This window comes from Apteryx rowi, unplaced genomic scaffold (genome assembly GCF_003343035.1).
Source record: "Apteryx rowi isolate R43461 unplaced genomic scaffold, aptRow1 scaffold_39, whole genome shotgun sequence".
NCBI classification, from domain to species: Eukaryota; Metazoa; Chordata; class Aves; order Apterygiformes; family Apterygidae; genus Apteryx; species Apteryx rowi.
Window position 1 is genome coordinate 2,060,571 of NW_020450418.1, and position 26,342 is coordinate 2,086,912.

Consider the following 26,342-nt stretch of genomic DNA (forward strand, 5'->3'; position numbering starts at 1 on the left):
TCTAACAGTGCACACAGCTAAAAGATGTAAAACTTTTGTCTACCTTTTAAATAGTCAAGAAACCCCTAAYCAATCCATATCTAAGAAACCAAATAATGTAAGAACATTTCATCCTCTGTACAGAGTACAACAGGAATAAAAGCTCTTTTACCTAGGAAATATGGATTAAACAAATTGCACCTATCAGTCTGATAAATTTAAAACTTCCCTAGTGAGAAAAATTGTTTAAGTCTTACYACTCTTCCTGTAAGCAGGAACTAAGCAGGAAAGCCAACCTGCAGTGGYATGCCAAGGGAGGGCAGGTAAAAGCTGTGCTTATATAGCTACTTGCAGTCGCCAGCTGGCCAATTAGCACATGCATATTAGCTCGCTAATCAGGCAGGCCCAGCCCTGAGGGGCTGATGCTGGTGTTGCCCCTGTGCGGGTGCTGGGGGCTCTGGCAGACAAGGACGGCAGGTACGAGGAGGGCCTAGAGATGTCCCCAGGGGAGCATGGCCCCTGCCAGGAGAGACCCTGGAGCACAGGGCTGCCCGCCTGCCCTCCCCAGGTGCTGCTACCTTGACGGGGCCTGGGCACCAGCCCGCAGGTCCCGGCCGAGYCCTCCGTGGGGAGCGGCGCTGGGGCCGGCGGCTTCGCTGCGAGACGGCGCTGTGCTCGGCGTGGTCTTCCCCGGCCGCCTCGGTGGTCCCGAGCACCGCCGCTCCGCCGCCCACCAGCGCTTCCCTCCCGCCAGGCGACGGCGGGGCCGAGCGCGGGGGGGCGGTAACGGTCGGGAGGGCCGGTAACTGTTGGTTGGGGATGGGGGGAGCGGGACGGACGGTAACGGTCGGTCGGGGGCGGGACCCGCGGCGCTGTGGAGGCGGTAGCGGTCGGTCGGGGGCGGTAACGGTCGGTCGGGGGCGGGTCCCGCGGCGCTGTGGGGGCGGTAACGGTCGGTCGGGGGCGGGTCCCGCGGCGCTGTGGGGCGGTAACGGTCGGTCGGGGGCGGTAACGGTCGGTCGGGGGCGGGACCCGCGGCGCTGTGGAGGCGGTAACGGTCGGTCGGGGGCGGGTCCCGCGGCGCTGTGGGGCGGTAACGGTCGGGCCGTTCCCGCCTCCGGTGCCTGTGCGGTTTGTCCCGGGCTGAGTCTCTGCTTTGGCCCCGCATCTGTTGACCCCGGGTCGTTTTGGAGGCGTTTTCCCTCCCGTTTCATCCTAAGTAAGATGGAGGCAGGTCTCCCCCGCTGGCTGCGATATCTGGCATCCCCAATCCTCCTCCTGCAGCAGCACCGCCAGGAAAGCGCCGGCGAACTCTTTTCCCTGAACGGTGCTAGCGGTACATAGTGCTTGGTGCGTTTTTTGCCCAAAGAGCTCAAAAGTAGCGTTAGGGGAATGGGTGCCCTGTGCTCTTTAGAGATGGGGAAACTGAGGCAAAAGGGCTTTCTCCTGTGAGGCGTCGTGACTTATTCAGGGTGCTGCGTAATCCAGCCTGTTGTCCTCAAAGAGAATATATAAAGAGATGGCGTTTTACAAGACTTCTTGTAGATGAGAAGTCACAAGCTGTGGAATGTGGATCTTTCTTCCCTAAGTAGCCAAGGAGTTTATTTTCCAGGGGGAATAAATTCAAAGAAGTAGATCTTAGTGATCTTTAAAAGAGTTGGCGGCTTGTTTGGGAGCTGGGGAGAGGCTGCAGAACTTCTGAAATGTCACAGATCGTCCCTGTCACTTTAAATGGTTCCCCTGAAATAAAAGTTGCCTGAAGGTGAGCTGAGAATTTGCCAGCCTGGGAGAAAGCTGATGAGACCTGTCAGCACCTGGGTGTCCGCGGTGCAGGAGAGGTTGGGGGGGGGGGAGATGGAGGACAAGAGACTTATTCTCTGTTTGTGCATGAAATTTGAAGGATGGAGAACCAAAACTTGCCTGGATCCAAAAGGCTCAAGCACTGGATGCATAGATTATTTTTGTGTTGAGTTTTTGGATTTTAAGGAGGCACTTGGGGGGGAAAGGCATAGAGGTAGGTAAGGTCTCTGAAGGCTGAGGTAGGTGAGAAGGACTCAAATGAAAACACTGCAAAAGCTCCAGGAATGCTTTTCTTTCCCCGAAAGGGTGCAGCCCTACTCTGCTTGTGGTACTCGCCCTTCTTGCCTCTGTGGAGCAGTGGTTGTTTCAGTGGGGAAATGGTACAGCCCGGTGCAATAGCTCACATCCATCATTAGGGACACTGCAGTTCTAGGGATTTCCGCATTAGTAATTCCTGTTGCTCTTCGGGACCCACGGGGAGTGGGTGGATGGAATATATAGCAAGAGGGAGAAAATGAGCAATCCTGGGATTGGTGTTTGCCCGAAGGTGGCAGGCAGGGAGAGCAGCGCTGGCAGCCCCGGGGAGCTGGCGCGCCGGCTGCGGGCAGCGAGGCGCTGCGGGTGCCCGACCTGCTACCGGGCAGCTCCCGGGAGCCAGGCTGCCGCACATCACTGCTCGGGGGCGAATTTCATCTCGTTGCATCGGGTATGGGAGCTGATGGCTACAGGTGAAGTACAGTTTTTACTCCTAATAGCATTTGCTGCGTGTGGGATGTATGCCTGGGGAGARGGGTAATGTTTTTATTTCTCTTTAATGCAAGAGAAAAGGATGGGTGGGGAGTGACTTATTTAATTGGCTATTTAAATAGCATGTTGCGAAATTAGTGAATGACTTCTTTTTTTCTCCCTCCCCCCCCCCCACTTGTCTCTTCTTCCCTTTTGTCCCCTTCTCTCCCCTTCTCCACAGGCCATCTCTGTATAGGGGGATGTAAACTCAAAAAACTTGGGCATTTTCAGTTCAGATCTTCCCTTGTGTCACAGCACAACAAACATGCCTGAACAAAGCAATGATTACAGGGTGGTTGTGTTTGGAGCAGCAGGGGTTGGCAAAAGCTCCCTAGTCCTCCGTTTTGTAAGGGGAACTTTCAGGGAAGCCTACATCCCCACAGTTGAAGATACCTACCGGCAGGTAATCAGCTGTGATAAGAGCGTCTGCACCCTTCAGATTACAGACACCACAGGAAGCCATCAGTTCCCTGCTATGCAGAGGCTGTCTATATCCAAAGGGCATGCCTTCATCTTGGTGTACTCTGTCACCAGCAGGCAGTCCTTGGAAGAACTTCAGCCGATCTATGAACAGATATGTCAGATTAAAGGGGATATCAAAAAAATCCCCATAATGTTAGTGGGTAACAAAAGTGATGAGAGCCAGAGGGAGCTGGATGCCATTGAGGGGGAAGCATTAGCCAGCAAGTGGAAGTGTTCCTTCATGGAGACATCAGCCAAAATGAACTACAATGTGCAGGAGCTCTTCCAGGAGCTCTTGAATCTTGAGAAGAGAAGAACTGTCAGTCTTCAAGTGGATGGAAAGAAATCCAAGCAGCAGAAAAAGAAAGACAAACTGAAAGGCAAGTGCTCTGTTATGTGATTGGCTTTGAATGGCTGGACGTGCATCACTCCATGGTGTAATCAGAGCATGGACTCTACCAGAAAACATATTTGCTAGAAGCTTCAGAAGAATCCATGCCTTACAGGGTTATCACTTTTCTGTAAAACATCGGTTGGGTMCCTTTGTGTTGGTTTTAAAGAATCGCTTTTTGCATGTTGTTTTATTATTTAAAAAAAACAAACATTCAGTGTTAGCCATTATATGTGATTACAAGTTTTTAAAGCAAGAACTTTACAGAAGAGAAAAATGTCAGTGTTAGAAACAGTTATCTTTATTTCTGTGAGTACGTACTAGTTTAAATATCTTCAGATTGTGTTACCCTGAAACAAATCACATGTTGCCTATGTGTATACATTCAAATGTTTTGAGAAATACATTGACAAGAGCAAATCTTTAACAAAGCTAGGGATCTGCACTGCAAATGAATATACATGTGACTCTTCAGGCACTTACATTTTGGGGAGAAAGATTGACTTGTCTACCAAATACGTAATTTTTTTTCATGGTAGAAGTTAAGGTTACTTGTGTGTTATGCAGCTCCTGAGATGTCTGCAGTTCTGTGAATGATTAAAGCTAGACTTGCATGTAATCAGGCTGTTTGCTCTTATCTCACCTGGCCAACAAGTCATCTTTCCAAAGCACTTCGAGTTGGCCTTTGGTTTTCCTTTTACCTTTTTTCACCTCTCTCCAAGCATCTTCAGGACTTAGTCACTGGGAGAAGAGGGGACTTGGAACTTGAGGAGTTTGGATCTTGTAGCCTGGACAGCAGACAGAAGAAGGCAGCTAATTTTTGCTTTTACATGTGAGCCTTGACTGGACTAATGTTCTGCCCGCTGTATGGTATGTACCAGCCATACTTCTAGAAGAGGTTTAAAAGGTAAATCGGAGTCCCCCTACCCAAATATAAGGGGTCAGTTAGCTCTGTTTGTAGTGTGTACCAAGGGAACTTGCCCCATTTAGAGCTGGAGCTTTCATGCCATTTGATTCAACAGGAAAAAACTCATTTATGATTTCAGAAACCCAAGCAAGTGCTGCATGAATGTTCTATACAGACTGAAATATTCTGCATTTTTCTCTCCTGATTCATTGTACTTAAAGCTACTTGTCAAAGTAATGTGCGAATTTGCCAGGTTGATACAAGGCTCTATACCTGATTTTTTTTATAGGAGATCTCCTAGAGGTCCTTGAACTTCCTATGCTGGAGCTATGGTGCTGTTTTTAATCCTCTCTGCCAGTGCTGTGTGCAACACTTCTGTTGAAGTTGGGGACAGTCAGTCTGGAGAGTGGCCATAGAAGGAGCCGTAATGGTTTTGTTTGATAATGGAGTTGCTCTTGCTTTTTCCCCACCTCTTTAACTCTGTACATGATTTTTGGTGTCTCTGTTCTTTCGTTCCCAAACAGTTATGCAATGCTTCTCTTTCAGCATCTGGCAACAATATTTGCAAAGATTACTTCAGTTCCATTTCAACCTGCTAAATTCCAGCCTTTGAAATCCTAATAAAACATTTTATATTTAAGCCTTTCTGCAAAGTTGTAAGGTCTAATAATGTCTTTACAACTCCCCCTGCCTTCACAGAGATGTCTGTGGGAAGGCACAGCAATTATTCACATGGAGTGCTCTGTAGTCACTGTGGCCTCTTCCCTACGTGTGTTATGGGGATCCCTGAGGACGAGGGGCCAGAGTACAAGGAACAACTAATACTAACTAAGACAAGCTCAGTCCCTCCAGTGCCTGGCAGAATCATTGCAGATCTGCCAAGCTGGCTTTGTGAGATGAGGAGGAGTCCCACGTGACTGACTGGAGAAGGCCATGGGAGATGCTCGTGCTCCTGGCAATGGAGGATGGTGATGTCGGGCATCAGCATGTTGAGCTCCAGGTTAGGAGCCTAGAGCAGGTCTGATATGAATGATAGCTGATGTGGCTACCTATAATGCTTTGTAAATGCATTTTAGTTGTATTAAGTCAATTATATAAAGTATGGTTTCTGTATAAACTGAGCCAGCTTGATTTTGTGTGTGTGATGTGCTATTCTTATAAGAAGGGAAATTTATTTTAATTGAACTGACTTCTATTTAGATGATGGCTATTAAAACTTCCACAAAAATCTAAATTAGAAAATATCTTTACAACTTACCAGGGAACTACCTCAAAATGACTAGCTGATAGAATGAAAAATGTAGTATTGCTTTGGGGACACTAGTTAATTGTTCCAAAACAATGGCAATATTCCACTTGGAAATTAAAGTTGTTTTGTACGTCTTGTATTTGAACCTGTCCTCCTTGGAATGAAGATCAGGTAGGCTGGTGTACTTGGACACTTGGTGGCATTGTGAGTCTTGTACTGTTACAGCTGGTAATCTTGGGCTAATGTTCCTATTCTGGAATAATGCTATAGTGCAGAATTATGATTGTCACAGAATAATTCTGTTGGAAAATATCTGAAGATTTTTTTAGAAACTGATGGGTAAAGGTTTTGCTAAAACCAGACTAAGTAATATGCATCTGTTACAGAGGGCATTTGATGGGCGGGGGGGAGTATTATGCACATGAGTTTTCCCCTCCCCCCACATAGGAGCATTTTGCTTAATTAAAGGAATAATGGGCTTTCTTCAAGGATTTGTGTCTTGCAGCATAAGGAGTGCAAGTTTGAAGTAAATAGTTTAGTCTTCCTTGAATAAGTGCAGTTTAAAAAGTGAACAGATTGGTTTAAAAAAGATTTGGATGAAAGACATCTGGAAAGCATGTCTGGAGTGAACAGTTCTGATGTCTGGTATGCTTCACATAATACATTGTGGGCTTTGTCCTTAACTGCTGGTCGCCAGCAGTATGTTTTTCCATGAGGCAATGATGACATGTTTTCTACAGAGCTATTTATACATCCTGTAAACTCTGCAGTTTGGAGACCTGCCTTGACTCTGTTTGTATCTGACAATCAGGACAATTGCTCACTGTGTCTCGAGCTGGTTGTTTTTCCTATGTTTTCATTCATCCTGCCAGTGTCAAAATTCGCTATCTTTCTGAACTGTTCCTCATGAGTTTAGATGCGGTGAGGCAAGGTCAGGGAAGGAGCCGATACAGCTTCATGCATTGCTATTAATGTCTCATAACTTCTTTCCAGGATCGATAGGTGAATGTGAATACAGCTGACAGTTTAAAAACAACACCAAAAAACTGCAAAGTCTCAAATGAAGCATGAGACACGTCAGTATCTTGAGTGGCTGGATGAAGGCTATTGCACTGAGACATTTCTGTCAAAGTAACTTACTGCCTTTACTCACTACCCTTTATCTTGGAGCACTTGATAAGGATTGGCAGTTGAAAGCTTTGACCAGATAGGTATGTATTTCTATCAACAATTTAACCCTGYGTCTTTCAGTTCCTCCACCAACACAGTGCAAGCTTTATTCCAAAGCAAGGCGCTAGCAGAGCTGGTAAGAGAACCCAAGCTGTCTTTTTGCTGATTCCTTGGCTTATCTGCTACATCTGGGATAGCTTTCTGGTAGCCTAGGAGCCTGATCCTGTTCACAGGTCAGTTTTTATCTGGCCCTACAAATGTGGACTAGTTGCCAGAGCAAAAAAAACCTGTTTTTCAGTGTTACGGGACAAGAGACAGATCATGGTTTACTAGACCGGGTATGCTACCTGGCTGCCTGTGGTTGTATTGACCTGTAGCCCTCTGAGATCATAGAATTTGCCCTAGGTAACTAAAAGTAGCTATGTTTCAACTGAAAGGAGCTTGTACCTGTCAAGCACCTCTCTTGCCCTGGAGGAGTGTCACAGAAGTAACAGGAATGTTATTCCAGAGCATGCAGCTCCCCTGTAAATTAGGCCTTCAAAGCCTAGCTAGCAGCTGGTTCTCTGCAGAATATTTCCTTGGCTGGGAAAGGAGCACCAAAAATTTTTCCTGTGCCCAAACTGCTAATGTCCAGAGCAGGCAGTAACAGGCTGGAGCATTCGAATCTGCTGTTGTCACAGCTTCATTCAGCATCAGTGAGGTGACAAAATACCTGGGCTGTCTCCTACTTGCCCAGGAGAGCCACAGACCTGCCACCTGTCCTGGGGACTACCGGGGCGTTCCCAGCAGCTGCTTTATGTTGGAAGCAGTGGGGAATGCATCGAGCATTAATACAACTTTTCCTCACATCTGTATCTCAGGATGTCAAACTTRCTTAAAGCTTGGCTCACATGTTACTCTTAATCAGTTCCTTGCTTTCTACTGCTTCAGAGGTCATAAATAACTTTGAGAAAGTTCTCACAACAGCACTGAAGTTCATCCCTAATACCGCACTAACCAATATTCAGAGTAGAAAGTGTCAAATTGGAAGTGTTTTTATGGCCAAGGATAATAGCACTGCGGGCCTTCTGTTTGCTTGCTGGAGAAATATGATTGTGGCAGCTCTCATTTTAAAGGACTTCCAAGGTTTCTTCTCTGCCATCCAAAATTCCAACATTTCTCAAGTAGTAGTACTTACTTCCATGCAGCACTTGTAGCCTGGCTTGAGGCAGCTTCCTTCCTGCATCTGGCCAGCAAAGCTAGCGTCAAGAGAAAATACCAATGAGGAGGCTAGCAAACAGCGCTCTGCAGCCTGCAAAAGAAAATGTGAGCGGTAGCATGAGTGTCCGCCCACATGAGTATTTTAAAAATAAGCAGCCAGAATATTGCTGCTATATTCTAATTTCTCTTCACAGAGCAAAGCAAGCACATGATTAATGTAACAAACAGTTCTGAATAGTAAGCAACAGTTTTATGTACCTGTTCCATAGCTGCAAGGTACCTGGAGTGCTCTGGAGGAGTAAAAATGTGTCTTAATCATCTTCTGCCATCTTCTACAATCTGCCTGTGGTGTGAGTAATTATCTCAAAAGCATCCACAAGCTAATGAAAATGGTAAAGACTGCTTAAAACTAATCGCAGCATAGCAACCTCCTTTTTAATACATATTGCTGAATGCTAGACTAGCATTGCCATGCTTAATTGTTTTATTTTCTTTTCCCTTTTGAACATGTATTTAGTAACRCAAAAGAACAGGAGGAGTGAAGAAAGGGTAAAGATGCAAACACTGGCACTGCCTTGACATTGTCTCTTTTCTGGGCAAGGTAAAAACCTGCCACAGGAACAGATCCAAGCCCTGTTGGCACAACTGAGTGGTTGGCACAGTAGCAGAAAGCATGTTGTCTAATTTGGTCTGCTTTGTCCTGTCTGATTTGCTGCCCCTGCCAGGACAAAAAGTTATAATTGTCTCTGCAGCACATGCCATGCAGTAAGGACGAGTGACGGGACACTGATGCTCCCTGTTGCCACAGGAGAAGAGGGCTGCTTCCATTTCATCTCAGTGAAGGCTCCCCACCCAGGTCAGTGTTGAAATGGGACTTTTGGTTTTTCCTCTTTTTGCAGTCTGTGTTCTTAGATGTTTAGAAGATCTGAAATTTGGAGGGGAAAGGAATGGAACAAAGCGATTGTGTATTCCTGACTTTCCCTGGCTTAGTGCAGAACTGGAGTCTTCCAACCCAGCCAGCACTAATGGCTCCTGTGGCTCTTTGGTGGCCCCCTCCGTCCTTAGCTGTGTGGAAAAGGTGGGCAGGGGCCATGGCCCATCGCTTCTCTGCAGCCTGGGTTGAAGACCTCGCACCCCTTCCTTGATTTGAGGAGATGCCAAGTGCAGTTTACTTGCTGTAAGGTAGGTCCTCTGAGAGCCCCCGCCAGACCCCTGCTGAGGTTTGGTGTGATGCAGGGTAAATGGTATCAAGTCATGGCTCTCTTCCTGCTCCAGTGGGAAACGGAGACCTGGAAGCGGTATGAATTGCAGCCTTGACAGTGCTCCTAGGGACAAGCAAGCCCATGTGCCCTGAGCTGTGGCACAGAGATCGTTGAGCCCAGCTGCAGGAGAAAGCTAGATCTTTTCCAAGCCATTCAAGGCGAGTTCTGTATTTATTTAGCTCTGGTAACTGCAATGATCTATATCTGTTGGAGACTGATTTGTTTCATTTAGTTAGTGGACATAAAGCACATGGGCAAGTGTTGGCAAAATGTTTGCTGAAGTAGAAACCAATCGAAATTCACTCTATTTGTGCAGTTTTCCCTGGAAGTGCCTAAGTGATTTAGGTGCTAAATCCCTCTGGCTATATGAGGTCCTAGGGAGCAGCCTGCATAGTTTTCCAGTGTAGCACTTGTACTCTCTTCCTTAATTCACAGAAGTAATCCAGGACATGTACTGTTCTAGACTGCTCTTCTAGCCTAAATGGCCACACAGTTGTGCAGCTTTGCTGTCTGAGCTACTTAGTTCTTAAGAAATTAGATGTAGATCTAGAAAAATCAATGAATAGATAGTTGATCCTCCAAGAGCGTAGCTGTGGACAGAGGTAACTTTGTTACTGGTGTAAGCAAATAAAATGCTAACTCAGAGCAAAGTACATATTTATTCCAGGTTAAAATGGAATAAAATGTCCTGCTACCCTGATGGTATCATACCTATTTTTGACTGCAATTTAAAACATTTTACTGATAATGACATATTAACACAGCCGTGACRAGATCACTGTAACTCGCCATCTGTGCCTGCGATTTTCGTGGCTCCAGCTACAGGTAGGTTGTTTTCATACGCCTGTAAATGTTGCCATGGTGCTAGAGCATCTGGCCTGCGCGGAGAAGTGAAAGCCATGCACTTTGAGCAGCAGCTGTAGCCCATTCCCTTTACCTCTGCTTGCCTGAACGGGCGCTGCTGAGGTGACAGTCTTGTATGTCTAGAGGTGGGACGGAAATAAAATGAGTCAACATCGTTACAATAGCCAAGGCTGAGCAATCAGTTTACAGCGGTGCTCAGTGTTACTAGGAGAGGCATGAATGTTGCCTCTACGGCTTGTCAACCATAAATACGCGGAACTTGTCCAGTAAACATCAGCTGCTTGGCAATCACTTTGGGTGAGTTCTTCCCAGCCCATGCCTCTTGACACCGAGTCTGCAGCAGGGCAGGGGTACAGGAGTGGCCTGTAAGGACTGACAAATGGTTCCGGCAGCCCCTTTTAAATAGGAGCCCAAGGTATGACATGTTCAGGATAGGCYGTGGCGTGACACAACACCGTGGCATGGACATGTGTGCTGCTGTTGACGCCAAGAGGTAGCACCGCCAAACAGGGAGAGCCGGGCAGGAGAAATCAAAACCCTTTTTCTCAGTGGAGAATAGAAAGAGTTGCTCTTTGTCTCCCATGAATAACAACATGGACAAGGATGGTATGTGTATTGATGAAGACTCTCCTTTTAAAAATGCATCCTGTTTTCCACCATTCTAGGTAAGAGGAATTCAATCATATGTGACTGATGTATTCTGGGTAATTCTACTGGCTTGGGTTTGTCCACATTCCTGCTACTGTAGAAGAGAGCCGTGGCCCAGACTTTCCTTGTGTTTAGATGAAGTTTTTCCAGGAGAAAAGAACATGGAATTTACTAAATTCTCTGTTGTGTTCTGTTTTTTGGCTTTTATCGCTTGTGGACAGGGCTGAGATCTCTGTAGCTGACTAAGCAATCACTGAAAGATAAAAGCAGAGCAGACGCATGTGGGAAGTGCATGAAGCTCTGCAGGAAATTCCACATTTTGGCCCAATATGACTGCTGGCTGCACAGTGCTGTGAGGCTCAGTGACATCCTGCCTGGAGATGGGGTTCACAGCAAGTAGTGCGTGTGATGGAGACAGGATTCCTAAGAGCGTTTCATAGGACTTAGCACCAGCCACTGCATTGTGTTGTGCATAGGTATTGGCTTCCCCAGCCCTGTCCTGGGGCCCTGAGCACCATGCCATGAGAGCTGAGTGTCTTTCCTCCGGCTGAAGAATGAATTTCCAATTAGTGATAAGGGTTTTTAAGGACTGGTACCTGAAAAGTTTATGCACGTACTCTGTATCAGGCCCGTGTGTAAATGCAAGGTTTCTGTGGCCTGCAAGGAAAGCAATGGTTGAATATGCCGCTGTTTGCTGCAGTCACCAGCAGCTGGGTTGTTCCCGCAGCGTGTTTCCCCCAGAAGGATCATCTGCCATCTCTCCCTGAACAGAGAGATCTGTGCTGGTGCATTGGTGCAGGCACATAGGTCAGTGTGGGCTGTTCTTTTCCTAACTTAGCTCCATTTTACCCCTGAAAGTTCCTTGTTCCTACTCCGCACATAGCGAAAACATCTAAAGGGGGAGTGGGAAGTGAGCAGAACACATTTAGGAAATCTCCAGGAAGGAGAGTGGGGGTGGGGAGCTTTTTTATATCTCAGTGATGCATTTATGCTTTTCAGACTAAAAATATGCAAGGAAGGAGATGTAAAGACTCCCCTCTCTTGCGCTCTTCCAGCCAGGTGAGCTGTCTACACTGTCATTTTTCCCCTGCTCCTACACATTTTTGTCCCCCTCCATCCCATCATCCACGCAAAGGGGCTTGTTTGCACTCTCAGCCCACGGTAGTTTACACAGCTAAGGGCAGGGACATGGGGTGGTGGCAAGGAGCAAAGGAGGCAGCCTCCTGCGCTAAAGCTGAGTGCCAGTGCGCATCGACGCTACCCTCCGCATTTGCAGGCCACCACCTGGCCCTGGTGCATTGTACCACTTGTGTGGCTAAGAGCTGCGCTCCGTCTGCGGGCAGGGCGAGATCTCGGGCGGTGCTTTCTCACAGACTGGCCCCTGCCCCTTGTACAGGGGATACCAGTAAGATGCTGTGAGTGCCGAGGCTCTCCCACACCTCCTTGGCACAGCTCTCCTGGCAGAGAGCAGAAGTCCTCATGCAGGTGGCTGGGAAACGATGCGAGAGCTTGCACCAGGGGCTGCAGGCGCGTCTCCAAGCACGCGGGAGCAGCAAGCGCAGAGCCAGCGTCGCTGCGGTAACCCCTCTACTCCAGAGCGGCTCACCTTGTCCTCGGAGCAGGTACCCATCGCTCGGACTGCCCGTGAAACTCCCCATGGGAGCAGCCTGTGCAAATGCAGTTCCCTGCAGAGGACCGGCGATGCACCGGCTCACTCCTGCCGGGCTGCATCGCGGCTGCAGCACCAACCGGCAGCTCCTGGCATGGCCCGTTATACCTGGACACAGCTGTCCTGAAACAGGTGGGACATGTGCTCCTCTGTGTCTGACCCCAGGTTCATCAGAACATCGCACACTTACAGTTTGGGCAAGGAATGACACTGTATCAAGGCTTCCTGAGGCTAAAGCCCAATGCTTGACTTTTGTACCCTCCAAAGTAGGAAAGATTTCTGGGTTGTAGCAGAGTGTATGCAGCCCCGTGTCTGCTCTGTGTTAAACTTGCCTCAGAAGGCTTCCGCCGAATGCTGCCAAAGGCTGCACTGGCATCTGCCGGTCATGGTATTCAGGTATTCGTATCCCAGTTAAGTGGGAGACCACTCTGATAGCACCATGAGGAAAAACATCAAAGACCCTTGTGTGATCATCTCAGCGCGTTAAAGTGCTTGGGAGCCCTAGTCAGGAGCTAGAGGCTGAATTAAAACAGAACAAATGCCACCCCTGTTGTGGTGAGTTTATAATCCAGCCACGTTTCTTCCTTCCCACATCCTGCATTCAAATGCTGTGGGGAGGGAGGAAGAAGGAATAACATCCTCCTCCGGAATCCACGCCCAAGCCTGTTATGGGCACAGACTGCATAGGGAAAGGGGCAATAGGTCGGAAAATTAGAAATGGCACCTAAATCAGCATTTTAAAATCTTGTACCAAAAGTATTCCTCAAGTTTGTGTGACAATTACTGTTTTCAGGAGGAAAGGAGGCGCCCCATTTGGTACTCCTTCCAGTGCTTTTGGTTCTGGCTTGCCTGGGATCGGGAAGAACAGATCACACAAGAGAAAGGAGAGAGATAAACCCCGACACACTGAGGGTTAGTCGCCACCCTGTACGGCAGTGCCTCGCTAGCTGGCCTGCCAAAACAACAGGGAAAAGATTGATTAGTGTGTTCTGGAAAACTGAGGGGCTCAACTGAACCACTTTGCTAAGATACAATATCTTATAATGATTYGCACACAACCGTTCCATAATATAACATGTATATTTTATATTCTTATAAAACATTTAAATTGTCTGTTCTTGGACATGGCCTTGGAGACCATCCAGTTCCTGAAGTGTTAGCCAGCTAAGTCCAAGGTGAGAGACTCGGGACACTGCGTACATCCTTTTCTGTGTGATCCAGTGTTTGCCAGTAAAAGGAGAGAAACTGGACCTCACCATCATTTAAGATAGGAACAGAGAACAAGGACAGAACAGGAACCAGAAAAACGCACTGTTCCTTTCATGGTGTGGATAGCATCTAAATTCCTCTCACCAAAAATGCGGTAAGTGTTGACATTTATTGGTACATAAAGTCCTATATGCAAGAAATATCAGTGCATCCAAACAGCCAAGCCGTTCCCTCAGATCCCCCGTTGGGGTTTTTATTGCTTGCGCAAGGGGCAGCTACCAGCTGCCCATCGTACCAATACATACAGCTGAGGCAGATGCTCCAGGCAGTGCAGGGCTTGAGCACGGCTGTTCCTCCGTTCAACGCTGGGGCTGGTGCTGCCTCGCCTGCGCCAGCTCAGGGCCGGCACTGCTGCCGGTGCCGGCTGAGTGATGGGGTCAGCCCTGAGCTGGGCCTGGGAGCCCGGAGGCTCRCAGGGAGCCATGGCACTTGGAGATGTTTTCAGGTAGTGACTTTACACCGCCTTTCACGCTAACCCTGTCCCTGCTCCAGAGTTATTGCAGATGGAAATGGCACTTGCAGTGCCAGCGCTTTCTGCTAATAGGCTAGTGGCGATTTSCCTGGGATGGCAAGAATAAATACCCCAAATCTGCATGGATCTGTACTCTTTGCTTGCTCTGTTTGCTACAGTGGCCTTAATACATCTGCTCTTCAAGCTTCTGAGTACTTTGATCCTTCGGCTGGTCAGAGCAGCAACTAGCACGGGACTGCAGAGGTGTGTTTTGCATCGGAATCAGCCATAACGCTAGCGGAGCTTGAACGGCAGTCTGCTTCAGGAGAGCATTTGCTGAAACGCTTCGAGCGCTTGGTCCTGGTGAGAGGTCTGTGCTGGAGAGGTGGTGCAGCCCACGGGGGTGGGAGGAGGTTAGGAGTCGTACCAAGACCTGCCTCCTGCCTCTGGGCGAGGGGGTGGAACGAGCCCTCTGGCTCTGGGGGCCGGTGCAGTGGAGCTAGGAGCCRTGGGCCTGTTCCTGTGCAATCCTGGTGTTTCAGGCCCGCAAGGTAAAGCCTACAAGAAGGAAGGGATAAACTAATGGGTAAAGAGTTTATTTTTGTGCTCGAGTTGTTTCAGCTATTGTTGTTGTCAGATACTTTACCAGCTTGCTAAGTATGAACAGGGAGACTSACTGATTTATTAATCCTCTGGGAGGACAAGCCAGAATGTGGCATAAAAGTGGAAAGTATTTCTGACTGTTAAAAAAAAAAAAAAAGCTTTTTTTTTCCCCCACAGATGGAATTCCAGGCATTGATTTGTTAGATTTTTTTCTTTAGGTTAAAAAATAGTCTTTATGCACAACAGAGAGGATGCTTAAAATGTGGTTGGCGTTAATCCACAAAAATGTGAGTAATACGTAATAGAGGAAGATTTGTGTTGTGTTTAACGTTTCTTGCTGCATTCATTACCATTGCAACAGCATTAGAGGAAGCCTCAGCCAAAATCAAAAAAGGACGGGCTTGGTTAAGGGCCGTGAACTGGAGGTGCAGGTCCCCCAGCAGCCCTGTGCAGCCGCGCTGTGTGCCGGTGAACAAGGCAAGCTCCCAGCGCCTCCAATTCCTAATTAAAAAAACCCTGACAGATAAAGGAAGGTTTTTTTCTCTCATTGTTACGTTTGTGGCACAAGTCCTCCTCTACAGCCTGGTCCAGGACAGTTAGCAAACGTTCCCCTGAACTAGCTTGGAGCCACGGTTGCTAAAAGCAGTGTAACGTATTCACTGTCTTGCCTGTCCTCATACAGTCGGCAAGGTGCAATGTCACTGCTTTAAATGGCATTTGCATGTCCGACGTCAGGCCAGAGCGGGGACGGCTGGTCCCTGCCGCGTGCCAGTCGGCCTCTCCAGGACCACGACTTCCAGGGCTCCCCCATCCCTCTGCACAAGCTGCTCGGCACTGGCCTCTGGCTCCCTGTGGCAGCGGCCGGGATCACRGCCCAGCGGCCCTTTCCCAGGGCGATGTCGTGGCCCTGGCCGGATTCAGCCTGCGGCCCCCGACAGGACCGTGCTCGTGAGGAGCAGCCAGCACAGAGCCATGTGCGTCATGCGCCTCTGAGCGCTGTACGTACCAAAATATGTATTTAAAGGAAATCAGATTGTGTAATTTAAAGTATATCCAGCTATTTTATCAAATTGCAAATGCCTGGGGAAATCTAACAGGCTTTTTCTTTACATATGATGTAGCAATTTAATCAGTTGGAGGATGTGAGTTATATGGAAGATGTGAAGGTTATAACCCTGTGAGGCAACTTTTGGCCACTGCCTGTTCCAAGTCTGTTACATGGTGCGCAGCTGCTCTTGTAATGCACGCAGTGTAAAACAGTGCAGCTTTCTCATGGGACAAGGTAACTTAGCATGCATGTGCTCCTTCTGGATGGTCTTCTCCAGGGAAGGCTGGTTCCACCCGCCCAGTGCTACGGCTCCATGTGGGATACACCTTCATCCCTGTTAAAGAAATAGGTGATAAAATAGTAAGGCAAAATAAACATGCTGAAGGTTCAAACCATGCTGTTGGGGGCTGGTGCCTCAGGAAGCAGGTGGGCAGGCAGCGATAGCAAAGCCGGGGGATCGTCGCCTTTAATTCCTTCTCCTAAGCTACTGAGGCTGGCCAGTTGCTCTTGCCTCCTTCGTATGTTTTGGGCTGCTGCAGGGGACCAGCCACCACCTCCTGCTTCACGGAGGATCTGCGGTGCTCGTGCCCGGGCCGGGAGCAGCCCTTTCTGCGGTGGCTTCCAGCTATCAGCGGGGTCTCTCCGTGACACCCTCCATCCGGCCGCCCCACCTGGATGTTTCCCTGAGGTTAAACCTTTGCCGTTTTCCGTGCTTGGGTTAGCGTGGAGCGGTGAACAGCGGTGCTACCACTCTGCTTCCCCGTTCCTCTGCCTTTCTCTCCTGTTCTTTCTCCTTTAGCAGAATGTACTCAGCATTCAACAAAACAACCAAGCTATTGATTTTGGGGGCTCATTAATTCAGGCTTTGGACACCTCCTGCGGCTGCAAGAGCAGGCCAAGAAGCCCCTCTGCCAGGGCGCTGGGAGGGAGCCCGCTGGCAGCAGCTCCCCTGCGAGCCGCGGCGGCCGGGGAAGCGCCAGGCCCCGGAGCGCGGCCRGGGCGGAAACGCCGGCTCCTGTCGGGATGGAGCAGCAAGGCGGAGGCAGCCACCGTCACCAGCGCCCGTCAGGCAGCCCCGCAGCCGGCGTGACTCACAGCTGGGGGTGGAGAGAGCAGCAGTCCTATTTTAAGCAGGGAGCTTGCCAGAGAGCATTAGTGCTCCTGGGCGATCTCCACCCCGGGATTGCAGGGGATCCCCTCGAATGTGCTAGAAACAGCACCAACCGCAGCCTTGCCGCTCCACCACGCGGGCTGCTCACGCCCAGCCCTCCCCACGCTTGGCTCCACGCRCTGGTGCCTCCTGCAACGGGGGCTTTGCCTGGCCCCAGAGCTCGTTGCTGTAACTCTTTGCTTCCCTGCGGTCACCTCAGGTGTTGCAAACCTTGGCCTCAAATCTCTCCCATCGCCGGTTGGCGTCTATCACGCAGGTGTCGCTGCTCCCTGTTCTTGCTCTCTGACGCCTCTTCAGACACTTCTGCCGTGTCTGGGCTGGGACGGCTCTGCTGTGCCGGGGCCAGCCCTGGCGCCGGAGCGCTGCGAGCCAGAAGTGAAGGCGGCCTCACTGGAGAGCTGTAACCGCTCTGCAGGGCCAGGGCCCGCGAGGCCGGCTCCAGACTGCTGCCACAGCATGGTGCTGATGGCGATTTTGGCATGCGCGCACGTACAGGTCCTTCTGCACCTGGGCCCGGAGTCGCAGACAGCCTCCGACTTCAGCGCGCAGGAGTGAGTGATGGCGGATCTGCAAATTTTATTTCACTGTCTACTGTGCCTCCGGTTCTCCTGCCCTGGATGTCTAAGCAGAATTTAATTACTGCTCTGCTGTGGAGAAAACCTTGCTTGACTGCTGGCTGCGGGCATTTATTTTATTTATCAAGTACCTTTCTCAGTACTTATCCAGACTCTGTGCTCAGCGAACTCAACCCACAGACCTTCTGGGGCATCACCCCCAGAATCACAAACAAGAAGCGGGAGCAAAGGAAGGCCAGCGTGGTCTAAAGCAGCCTGGCCTGGCTGAAGCAGGCACAAAGACCCCGTGGGGGTCAGCGATTCCCCGGAAGTTGACCAAGCTGAAGAAGTCCAGCCCTATAGCACGCTGGAGACAGATCAGAGCATCTTGAATCAAGAGAGCAGATCTGAACTATGGCTGCCGAGTGATGGAGGGACTCATGCGCTCCTTGAAAGCTGAAAGCAGCAGCAAGGTGCATGGTCAACCACAAGCCACTCAGCTTCAACCACGTTCATCGATCGTTGTGAGTCGTGCCAGCTCCCTCGTTCCTAGCCAGGGCCGTGCAGCAGAAAGTGCTGTCCTTGTGCCCACAACACAAATGACTTGAAATTGAAATGCAAAACAGATTTTAATGGGGCGTTTTCCATAGTATATTTTATACTTGCATACCAGGATCAAGGATAAAGAAGGAAACATCAAGAAAGCTTGAGGTATTTCACAAGCCAGTAATTGCCATCGGTCTGATATCCCGAGGGAGGGAACACGCTCTGGAGGGCTTGAGCTGGGACATACGGTGACTACAGATATGTTTGGGAGATGGAGACTAGGGAAAACCATCTTTGGGAGTCTGTCGGTAAACCCTGTTGCCGACCTCCACAGGATTTGGAGAACAGAAGCCATCTCAAACTGAGTTTGTTTTGCCTGAAAACCTGGTTGCTGTAACAGCCAGTAAAGTACCAAAATCACGGACAACGTTGCTGTGCTGTGGGGAAGGCAAATGCCGTGCTGGAGGTAAAACAGCCTTAAGGCCTGTGGGATACACAAAGGATCCTTGTGCTTCCAGAGCAACGGAAAGGTCTCATCTTGTGTACTCTGTTTGGATTTGGGCAATGCACTTCAGGAAGGAGCCCAAAGGAGAGCTTGGAGATGTGCCTCCTGGGCAAGCCGAGGCTGTCAGGATCACTTACGTCGAGGTGTGTGTGCAGAGAAGCCAACGCTCAGCTCCTGTTCTCCAGACTTAAAGGCTCGCATTTAGGTTTTAGCAGGCCGCAAACACAGTTATCTCCTGAACTTCCTGCAGCAGGTGTTTGCAGTTCAGTAGTTCAGATCCTCCTGGAGAAAATCTGCAGCCCAAACTTTTCTGGTTTTGCTTGGAAAAGAGGTTCGAGAAGAGGGAGCCTTCTCTCACTCCCACAGCAGTCATCTAGCTTGAATTGAGTGGAGGCAACAAGCTTTCCCAGGGCATCTTCCCTTCCTCTTGGCTTCCCACTCCATTGAAGCTTCATTCCTATGTTAGAAAAGGTCAGGAGAGAAGTGTTAGGGAGATGCTAAAAATACCCCTGAGAGCCCATTCCCTCCCGCGCAGACATGGCTCTCCGCACCTGGTTCTGGTGCCACGCGCAGACTCCACTTGTGCTGGCAAAGGAGCGATTGCCTCTCGGGTGGTTGCAACTGCTACGTAGAAGCTAAAGACCCAGTTTATTGCATTTAGGCGAAGTGGTTATTTTTCTTAGTCAAAGAGCCTGGGCTGGAGGAAATCTTTTCTGGCTTATTTGAGGTGAGTCGGGGTAGAAAGAATATCTGCATTGGATTTAACCTGCAACCTGACCGTTGTTCTTGTTGTTTTGATTTGAGTAGGGAATAAGCAGCCTCTTTGCTTCAGCCACAGTGCTAGATGCTCCGTCGCCGTCCGTCCTGCAGCCATTTATGCCAAGCGAAGCAGGGCCRCCACACTAACGGTTTGGTTCGGTAGCGACTTAGGGGAACTGCTCTGGGCCCTGGGTCTTGCACGGCCGCRTTCGCCGGGGGAAGCGGTGCGAGCAGCCGTGGAGGTACGCAGTCCATGGGGCTGAGCGGGGCTTCGGCTCCCACCTCTCGGGTTTGACAGCTTCCAGCAGCTCCCACATCCGTGGGGCACCAGACAAGCYGTGTCGGAGCTGCGGGGAAGCAGCAGCCGCAGCGAGCGACAGCCCGCGGCCGGTGGGTTTGGGCATGCTGCTTCAACCCCCGACAAGCCAGAGCATCGCCCCAGGGGAGCCCACGCAAGGGCTGGCCGTAAATGCCTTTGTCGTGTGGCCATCAAGCAAATACAAGCCAGGGCTCAGGTGAGACTTGTATTCCAAAGGCAGAATGATCCCTAATGAATGATAACTAATGGTGTGGAGCTGCTGGGGCCGGCACGGCAGAGACAGAGTCCAGTACGCCACYGGGGAGCGAGCGCCAGCCTGGCCTCAGCTGGGCTCGGTCTCATTTCTCTGTGTTTATGGGTAAGTCCAGGCTCAGCAGAGCCATCAAGCTGAAGCTTCCATCCTGCAGCAATCACAACATTTTGACATTAATTTCATGTTTGTGTCTCTAGGCTGCTGCTTTGGGACGGTGAGCAGATCTCAGTGGGGAGCAAGACACCAACTGCAGGGATGGTTTGATTCAGACTTGCAATGTGCAGCTTGGACCCTTGTGCTAACTAACTACTTTGGGCACCTTGCAAAAAAGTGGATAACTTACACAGCGTGTTTGCATTTGATCTTTGCTAAGCACCTGTGGCACGTTCAGCATTGCTCCTTTGTGGTGCTGATTTGGGAAAGCACCTTCATTCCTTACAGCACCTGCGTGAGGCGTCTGGCTGATGTTTTTCTGGCAAAAGTTTTTGTTACAAATGATGAATGGTTGAAGTCAAAATACTTCATAAAATGCGTCAGTTTTAACAAACTTCCCCTGATTACAGCTACCCTCTGCGGCAGCCAGTTTGTTCCCACAGCTGAGCCCGCCCGGCCCGTCAGGTACTGCCTCGCCTGCAGGCTGGGAACTGCGCGCAGTACCAGCGCGCTGCAGCTGTGGGACCTGCACAGCTTCACGCCCACGCCGGAGCCTCCGCGGCAAGCCGCAGCACGCTCTCGCCTAGGTACGCTGAGTTTTCGCCTTAGGTGGTTCTCCTGCATTTTCCCAGGTGATCTCGTGTGAAAACGTGAAGCTCAGCAAAACTGCTGCTTTGTCCCCAGAGAGCAGAGCCTGGCCGAAGGCAGCCTTTAATCTGGGGCTGGCTTTTGGCCAAAGAGATGGAGGAAATCACTGCTGCCCTCTTTGCGCCGCCCCTCCGCTAGGGTAACGCGCTTGCCTGGGGCCTGCCGGGCCGGCACGGCTCCTCCGGAGCGGCGAGCGCGAGACCGACGTTGCCTTTCCGCGGCGCTGCGGTTCCCCACCTGGACTGCGGCGCTGACGGCAGCACTTGCAGGCGCCAGAGAATTGAGCTCCTTGCAGCCGCTCGCCGCTCCTCGTTTCGAGGTCTGTTGCCTCTGTTGAACGAAGCGCTGTGTCTCACCCCCAACGGGGAAAGGCAACGCACTCTTCTCCGCAGCTGAATTATTCAGGAGATGCGCACGCCTTGCTCTCTGCAGCGCAACTGCTCCAGCCAACAGCAGATCCATTAATTGCCTTTAAGAAGAGATTTATGCAGCCACTTCTTTTTCTCTTTTTCAGATAGTTGCGCACCATATGTTCAACATGCAGTTATTTTTCAGCACAAATACCACAAGGTGCTGGGAGCATCCTCTGCTGCCTTTGCTGTTCAGCACCTCTTAGCGCCGGGGACTTGCCACGGGACACGAGGAGCAGCTTCTGGGCAAAAAGGGGGGTGTCTTGTCTACACAGGCCATGTGGGAATCGGGGATCCTGGTTTCTGGCGCTTCCCTGGGAAGGAGCATCTTAGTCATTAATGGACCGGACAAAATGCCTCCGAGACGGAAAGGAGGTGCTGTGCGGCACACGCAGAAGACATGCTTTGCGCCAGCGTGGCCAGAGTGCACACTGGGACCAGACTGGGTGTTTTCCAGGTTTGCCGTGTTGCAGTATGTCCCTTGGCTGAACTCCGAAATGAGACGAGTTCAGCAAAGCTGAGTGATGGCGGTGGAGGGTTACGCTCCGGGTCCTGCACCGACTCCACGAGCACCTGCCAGCGCTAAGGCTTCACCTTCAAAGCAGAGTTCATGCACTTCGCCATAAGTCAAGGGGAGCAAAATATGAGAATTAAATAACAACAACAAAATCTTTATAACAGCCCAGGTTGAAATACAGTTGTAATACATGTTAAAATCAAGCTGCAAAAACAAGCCATTGCTTTGCTTTGTGTAATTTTCCTCAAGGATGGTTGTGCCACAGGGAAGCGGTCTGCGGTATCGTTAAGAGCTCAGATGGAGGAGTAACGAGGCGAGGAGTGCTGCACYGTGGGCCTGGCCGCAGGGAACTCCTTGCGGTTTTCTTTGAGGCAGCTGCTGTCACGGATCTATTTTGTGTCCTGGTGAAAGTCATTTCATCTCCCCATGTCTCTCCCTTTTTTAAGTGACTCTAAGAAAAAATCGACCATCAGAAACTCAAGGAAGGTAAAGCCAAGAGCATCTGCTCATGCTGAGTCTTTATTCACACCCCTGTGAAAAGGAGAATAAAAGTTTAATAGAGGAAACGTAAAGCTCAGGCTCACTTTAAATTTCACAGGCTTTGTTGCTTTGAGTCAGAGCTATAAGCTTCGTTACGTGCGTGGCAATTTTATGCAACTCTTGTTTTTGAAGGCATTTGAATTGCCCTAGCAGAGGAGAACAGGTCTGACTCTATGCACACATACAGTGAAATTCCTCGTGCCTGGAGAGCGAAGGACATGCCGAAGGACCCCGGGACTGCGGCAGGCGGCTCCTGGCCTCGGCAGGCTCCGGGGGCGCAGCCCGTGCCGCRGAGCTGCCCCGTCCTCCACGCGACCGTCCATGCTCCACAGGTGACGCGCTCCACGGCTTGCGTGTGTTATTTCCACGCCTGCTCTGCTGATTTTGTCACAGCTTGGCGCACGCTTGCCCGGTCCAGCTCTGTTATGTGGCTGACTTCTGCGCGGTTCATTAATCCGGAATTACCCCATTCCCTACTAAAATCACAAGCTTTGGATATTTGTAGCAGTGAGATGTAGAAACAGTCACTCTGGGATCGGGTTGGTATTGTCTCCTTGGGGTAATTAACACTGGTCCTGATGTCTATAATGCCGCATCCAAAGCTGTAATTAGTCTCAGAGCTGCATCAGAGTCTCGTAGCGCATCCTCGGACAGCTCCGTCAGCGCGTAAAAGGAAGAAGGATTCCCCAAAATACGTGCTGGCCTATTTTGGTTTAAATGGTTTAGACGTTAACATTTCTGTAACTATGCCATTAATTATTGCCAGCTCGATATCAATAACAGTCATTCTTTTCAGAGCTATTATTGCTACTTAACAGTTGCAAAAATTGTTGTGAATGGCATATAAAATGCCTTTTTAAAGTAAAAAAAATGCATAAATGAAACGGAACTCATTAATCACTGAAAAAATGGTTGGAACAACAAATCGTAGTGTTTATCAAATGCATTGTTCAGCTGGTCAGGAACCATAATTTTACTGGTAATAACTGAAATATTTGCGCAGACCTAATTAGATTGTACTTAGATAATGGTTTTCAAAACCATTGTCTAATACTTGTGCCAAGGAGGTTTTTCAGTCTGTCTGGAAATGGAAATGAGCTCATTTTTCTCCTATTTTAATGCTCTCCTGTGCGTAATGCTCGCTGTCGGAGAGGTTCTGGTTTATATGTTGCAATCCAGCTGCCAGAGGTTAAGAGGGGAAAAAAGCCGCCTCTCTGCAGGCTGCGTCTATCCCGTATTTGGACAGAGCTTACGTCCGTGATCTGGAATCCAGGCGGACAGGCCTGACGGCGGAGCCGCGGGGGCGAGCGGGGCGGCAAGCCATGGCCGTGGCCCACGCCGTGACGGTGCAAAGTGACCTGAATCTCCGCGCCACGGAGGGGAGCTGCGCTTAGCTGAAAAAAGCTGGTGAGAGTGTTACCGACAAGAGCATCGCCCAGCGTGAGACGYGGCTGGCCAAAGTGGGGGCTTCCGGGCAGAGAAACGGAAAGATGAATGTGCTGCGAAAATCCCGTTATCCCCAAGCTGCGGGAAATGTTGCACGAGAGAGAGAGATGGCGAGTTCAGAGGTGGAARCCGGAAAACCTTCCCTGACTCTCGGAGTTGCCTTGTTTCTCCTCCGGGGCACCTGGTGCAGCGGCCAGGCTCGTCTTTGGCTTTCGGACTGACACAGCGCTCAGATGGCCTTATTTAACCCAGAAGGACAAAACCCAGGAAGAGGGCAGGAGCATTTGCTGGCAACGTTACTGACTCCTGCTGAAGAACGCGACGGGCTCGGAGGCGGACGAAGACCCCCCAGAGCTGCCTGTGACCAGGAGAGGCTCAACCAGCAGCCCATGAACCAATCTGGCAATTCTCATAGCATCAYATTCATTTATAAATAGCACAAAAATGACATTTAACCTTCCACATTTCCTATAACACTTGAGGAATGGTATTTATTATGCAGGCAAGGGGGGGAATTTCAGCCAGAAGTGGCATCTGGAGCCCTTCTGGCATGAGCTGCCACCGCAGCATGTCCTGAAAGGAGGGATGGGGCTTGTCCCCTCGCGGTGACATTGAATAAGAGCCGGCTAAAGCCTGGTTAAAGCGGCCTTGCCACCCCTGTTTGATGGACAGGGGACGGAGATGAGGCAGGACGGAGTTCATTGCTGGAACAGGCCATGGTGCCCCGCGTGCCCAGTGCAAGCTCCAGTGCCCCCAGCAGCTGCTCCCAGCGCGGCAGAAGCTCCCGCTCGCGCGGAGCCGCGCAGACCCGGCTACGACATCCAGCGGGCTGCTCTGCCCAGGAAACCCGCGGAAAATCGCCACGAAGGAAGCTCTCGGCTATAAACGCGTTACCAGAGAGCTGCTGCTTTAGCCCACGAGAGGGCACCGCTGGCCGGGCCCCAGCCGGCTGCCTGCTGAGCCTGGGGAAAACGGGCATTTTTTTATTAATTAAAAATTGCATAGGGAATTTGTTCTCTTTTGACACTTTCCTAAGGGTGTTTTTCCCCGCTTCCAGCTTTCTTTTTGCATCAGAATTCAAACAGCTATTTTAAAACCTAACTCCCTTAAAACAACAGCAGACACCTTTATGCTAATTTGGGAAAAACGAGTCCTTAAAAACATTTGGGAAGGCAAATCAGGGTKGTTGTCACTGTCAAAAGTTTGGAAAACTGCAACAGCAATGAAAAACGCCACTGGAAATTCAGCAGAAATTTACCTTGGGTGAAAAGAGCTATTTCAGCCCAAATACGTTTGGTGGGGGGGGGGAATAGTTGACCACCTCCCTGCGCTTGGCTCCTGGAGGAGCTGCTCAACGTTCGCTCTGCTGTCGCGGGCAAGGGYGCGATCGCTACGGGAGGATGAAAACGGAAAATCAGGCAGCGGCTTCCTCGAAAGCTGCTGACTTTTCTCTATGGACACAAGCAGCGTTTTGGGGCAGAGCCGTGTTTTTGCCGCGTTATTCCGGCGTACGGCGCGGTGGGGGGGTGATACCCGGGGATGAGCTGGTTCCCRCAGCTGGCTCGCAGGAAAACGCTTGTTTTATACTACTGAAATGTTGTCAGGTGTGATGTTGGAGATGCATAATGAAAAGGAGACAAATAAAACGGAGATATGGCTCCTCTACTATAAATTACCCCCTGCTGAGAAGAGATGACGTCGTCTATAAAGACTTGACTACGTCAAGAAAAAGAAGAATTTGGGTGTTTTGGCGTCAGGGAGGTGACAAACAAAACACAACCGTGGAGAAAAGCTGGGAAAACCTTTCTCTGTTGTTAAAATACCTGACATGGACACGAGGCTGTGAGCAAGGCCGCAGCCGATCCAGAGGAAGCAGCAGGAGCAGAAGGGAAACCCGGCTCTACTGCAGTTTTTGGTGAAATCTGTCCACCTTGGCCTTCGTTTCCGCAGGGACGATCCGTCCGCCGGGCGCAGACATCGCTCTCGTGATTGGCATTTCCGCGGCGCTCCAGGAGGATATTGGGAAAGCAGGAACGGGGCCCTGCGGTTTAAGGCAGTTCTGGGCACTCGGATGATTCACAGGTGCGGATGTAGCTCTGGGACCGGCACGTGGCGCCCCATTTTGGGTGATTTTCCACCCGTCYGCCTCCTTCCTGTGTCCACTGCTTCTGGGCTCCCAACACTCGGGAAAATGGAAAAAATGAAGTGTCGCCAGTACCTGTTTTCCTCAAAACCGCTGACGCGCGCTGTGCCTTTCCTCGGGTCTGGGTTTCTGGCCAGCCAGAGAGCGCGCGCTTTCCTCCCTTTCTGCTACAGAAACACCTAAAACGCGGAAATTTAGGAGAGCGGTCTTTTCCCTATAAACTCCCCGGTGCAACGTAGGGCAGCTCATCTTTACGTCACAACATGACACCAGCAATGAGTTGCATCATAGCTAAAAAAAAAAAGAGGGGAAAAATTCCTTTTCCAGCAGRAAAATGCCTATTTTTCTGAGAACAGGTAAACCCGAAATCTGCGCCCCGGGTTCCTCGCGGGCCGGACTGCAGCGGTGTCGGGAGGCCGCGCCGCTCACCGAGACGGGCCGCGGTTCGCGTTTGATGTTATGAAGCGTCAATGGGTTTGAGCGGCCGGCGCGGCCCATTTTGGGGGAAAAGGCCGCGGTTTTGCGCGGCGCCGCCGCCGCCCCCGCCGCGTTCGCGTCGCCGGCGGGCCGGGCTGAACGCGACAGGGGGGATTTTGGGGGATAAAACAGGAATAATCGTG

At 50.3% G+C, this 26,342-nt stretch overlaps 1 protein-coding gene across 1 annotated transcript; it reads left to right on the forward strand.

Moving 5' to 3' along the window:
• The first annotated feature begins 2,830 nt into the window (after nucleotides 1–2,830).
• On the forward strand, nucleotides 2,831–3,427 carry DIRAS3 (DIRAS family GTPase 3). Its single transcript, XM_026074561.1, has one exon. The coding sequence runs from the start codon at nucleotides 2,831–2,833 to the stop codon at nucleotides 3,425–3,427; it is 597 nt and encodes a 198-aa protein (XP_025930346.1).
• Nucleotides 3,428–26,342: the final 22,915 nt, after the last annotated feature.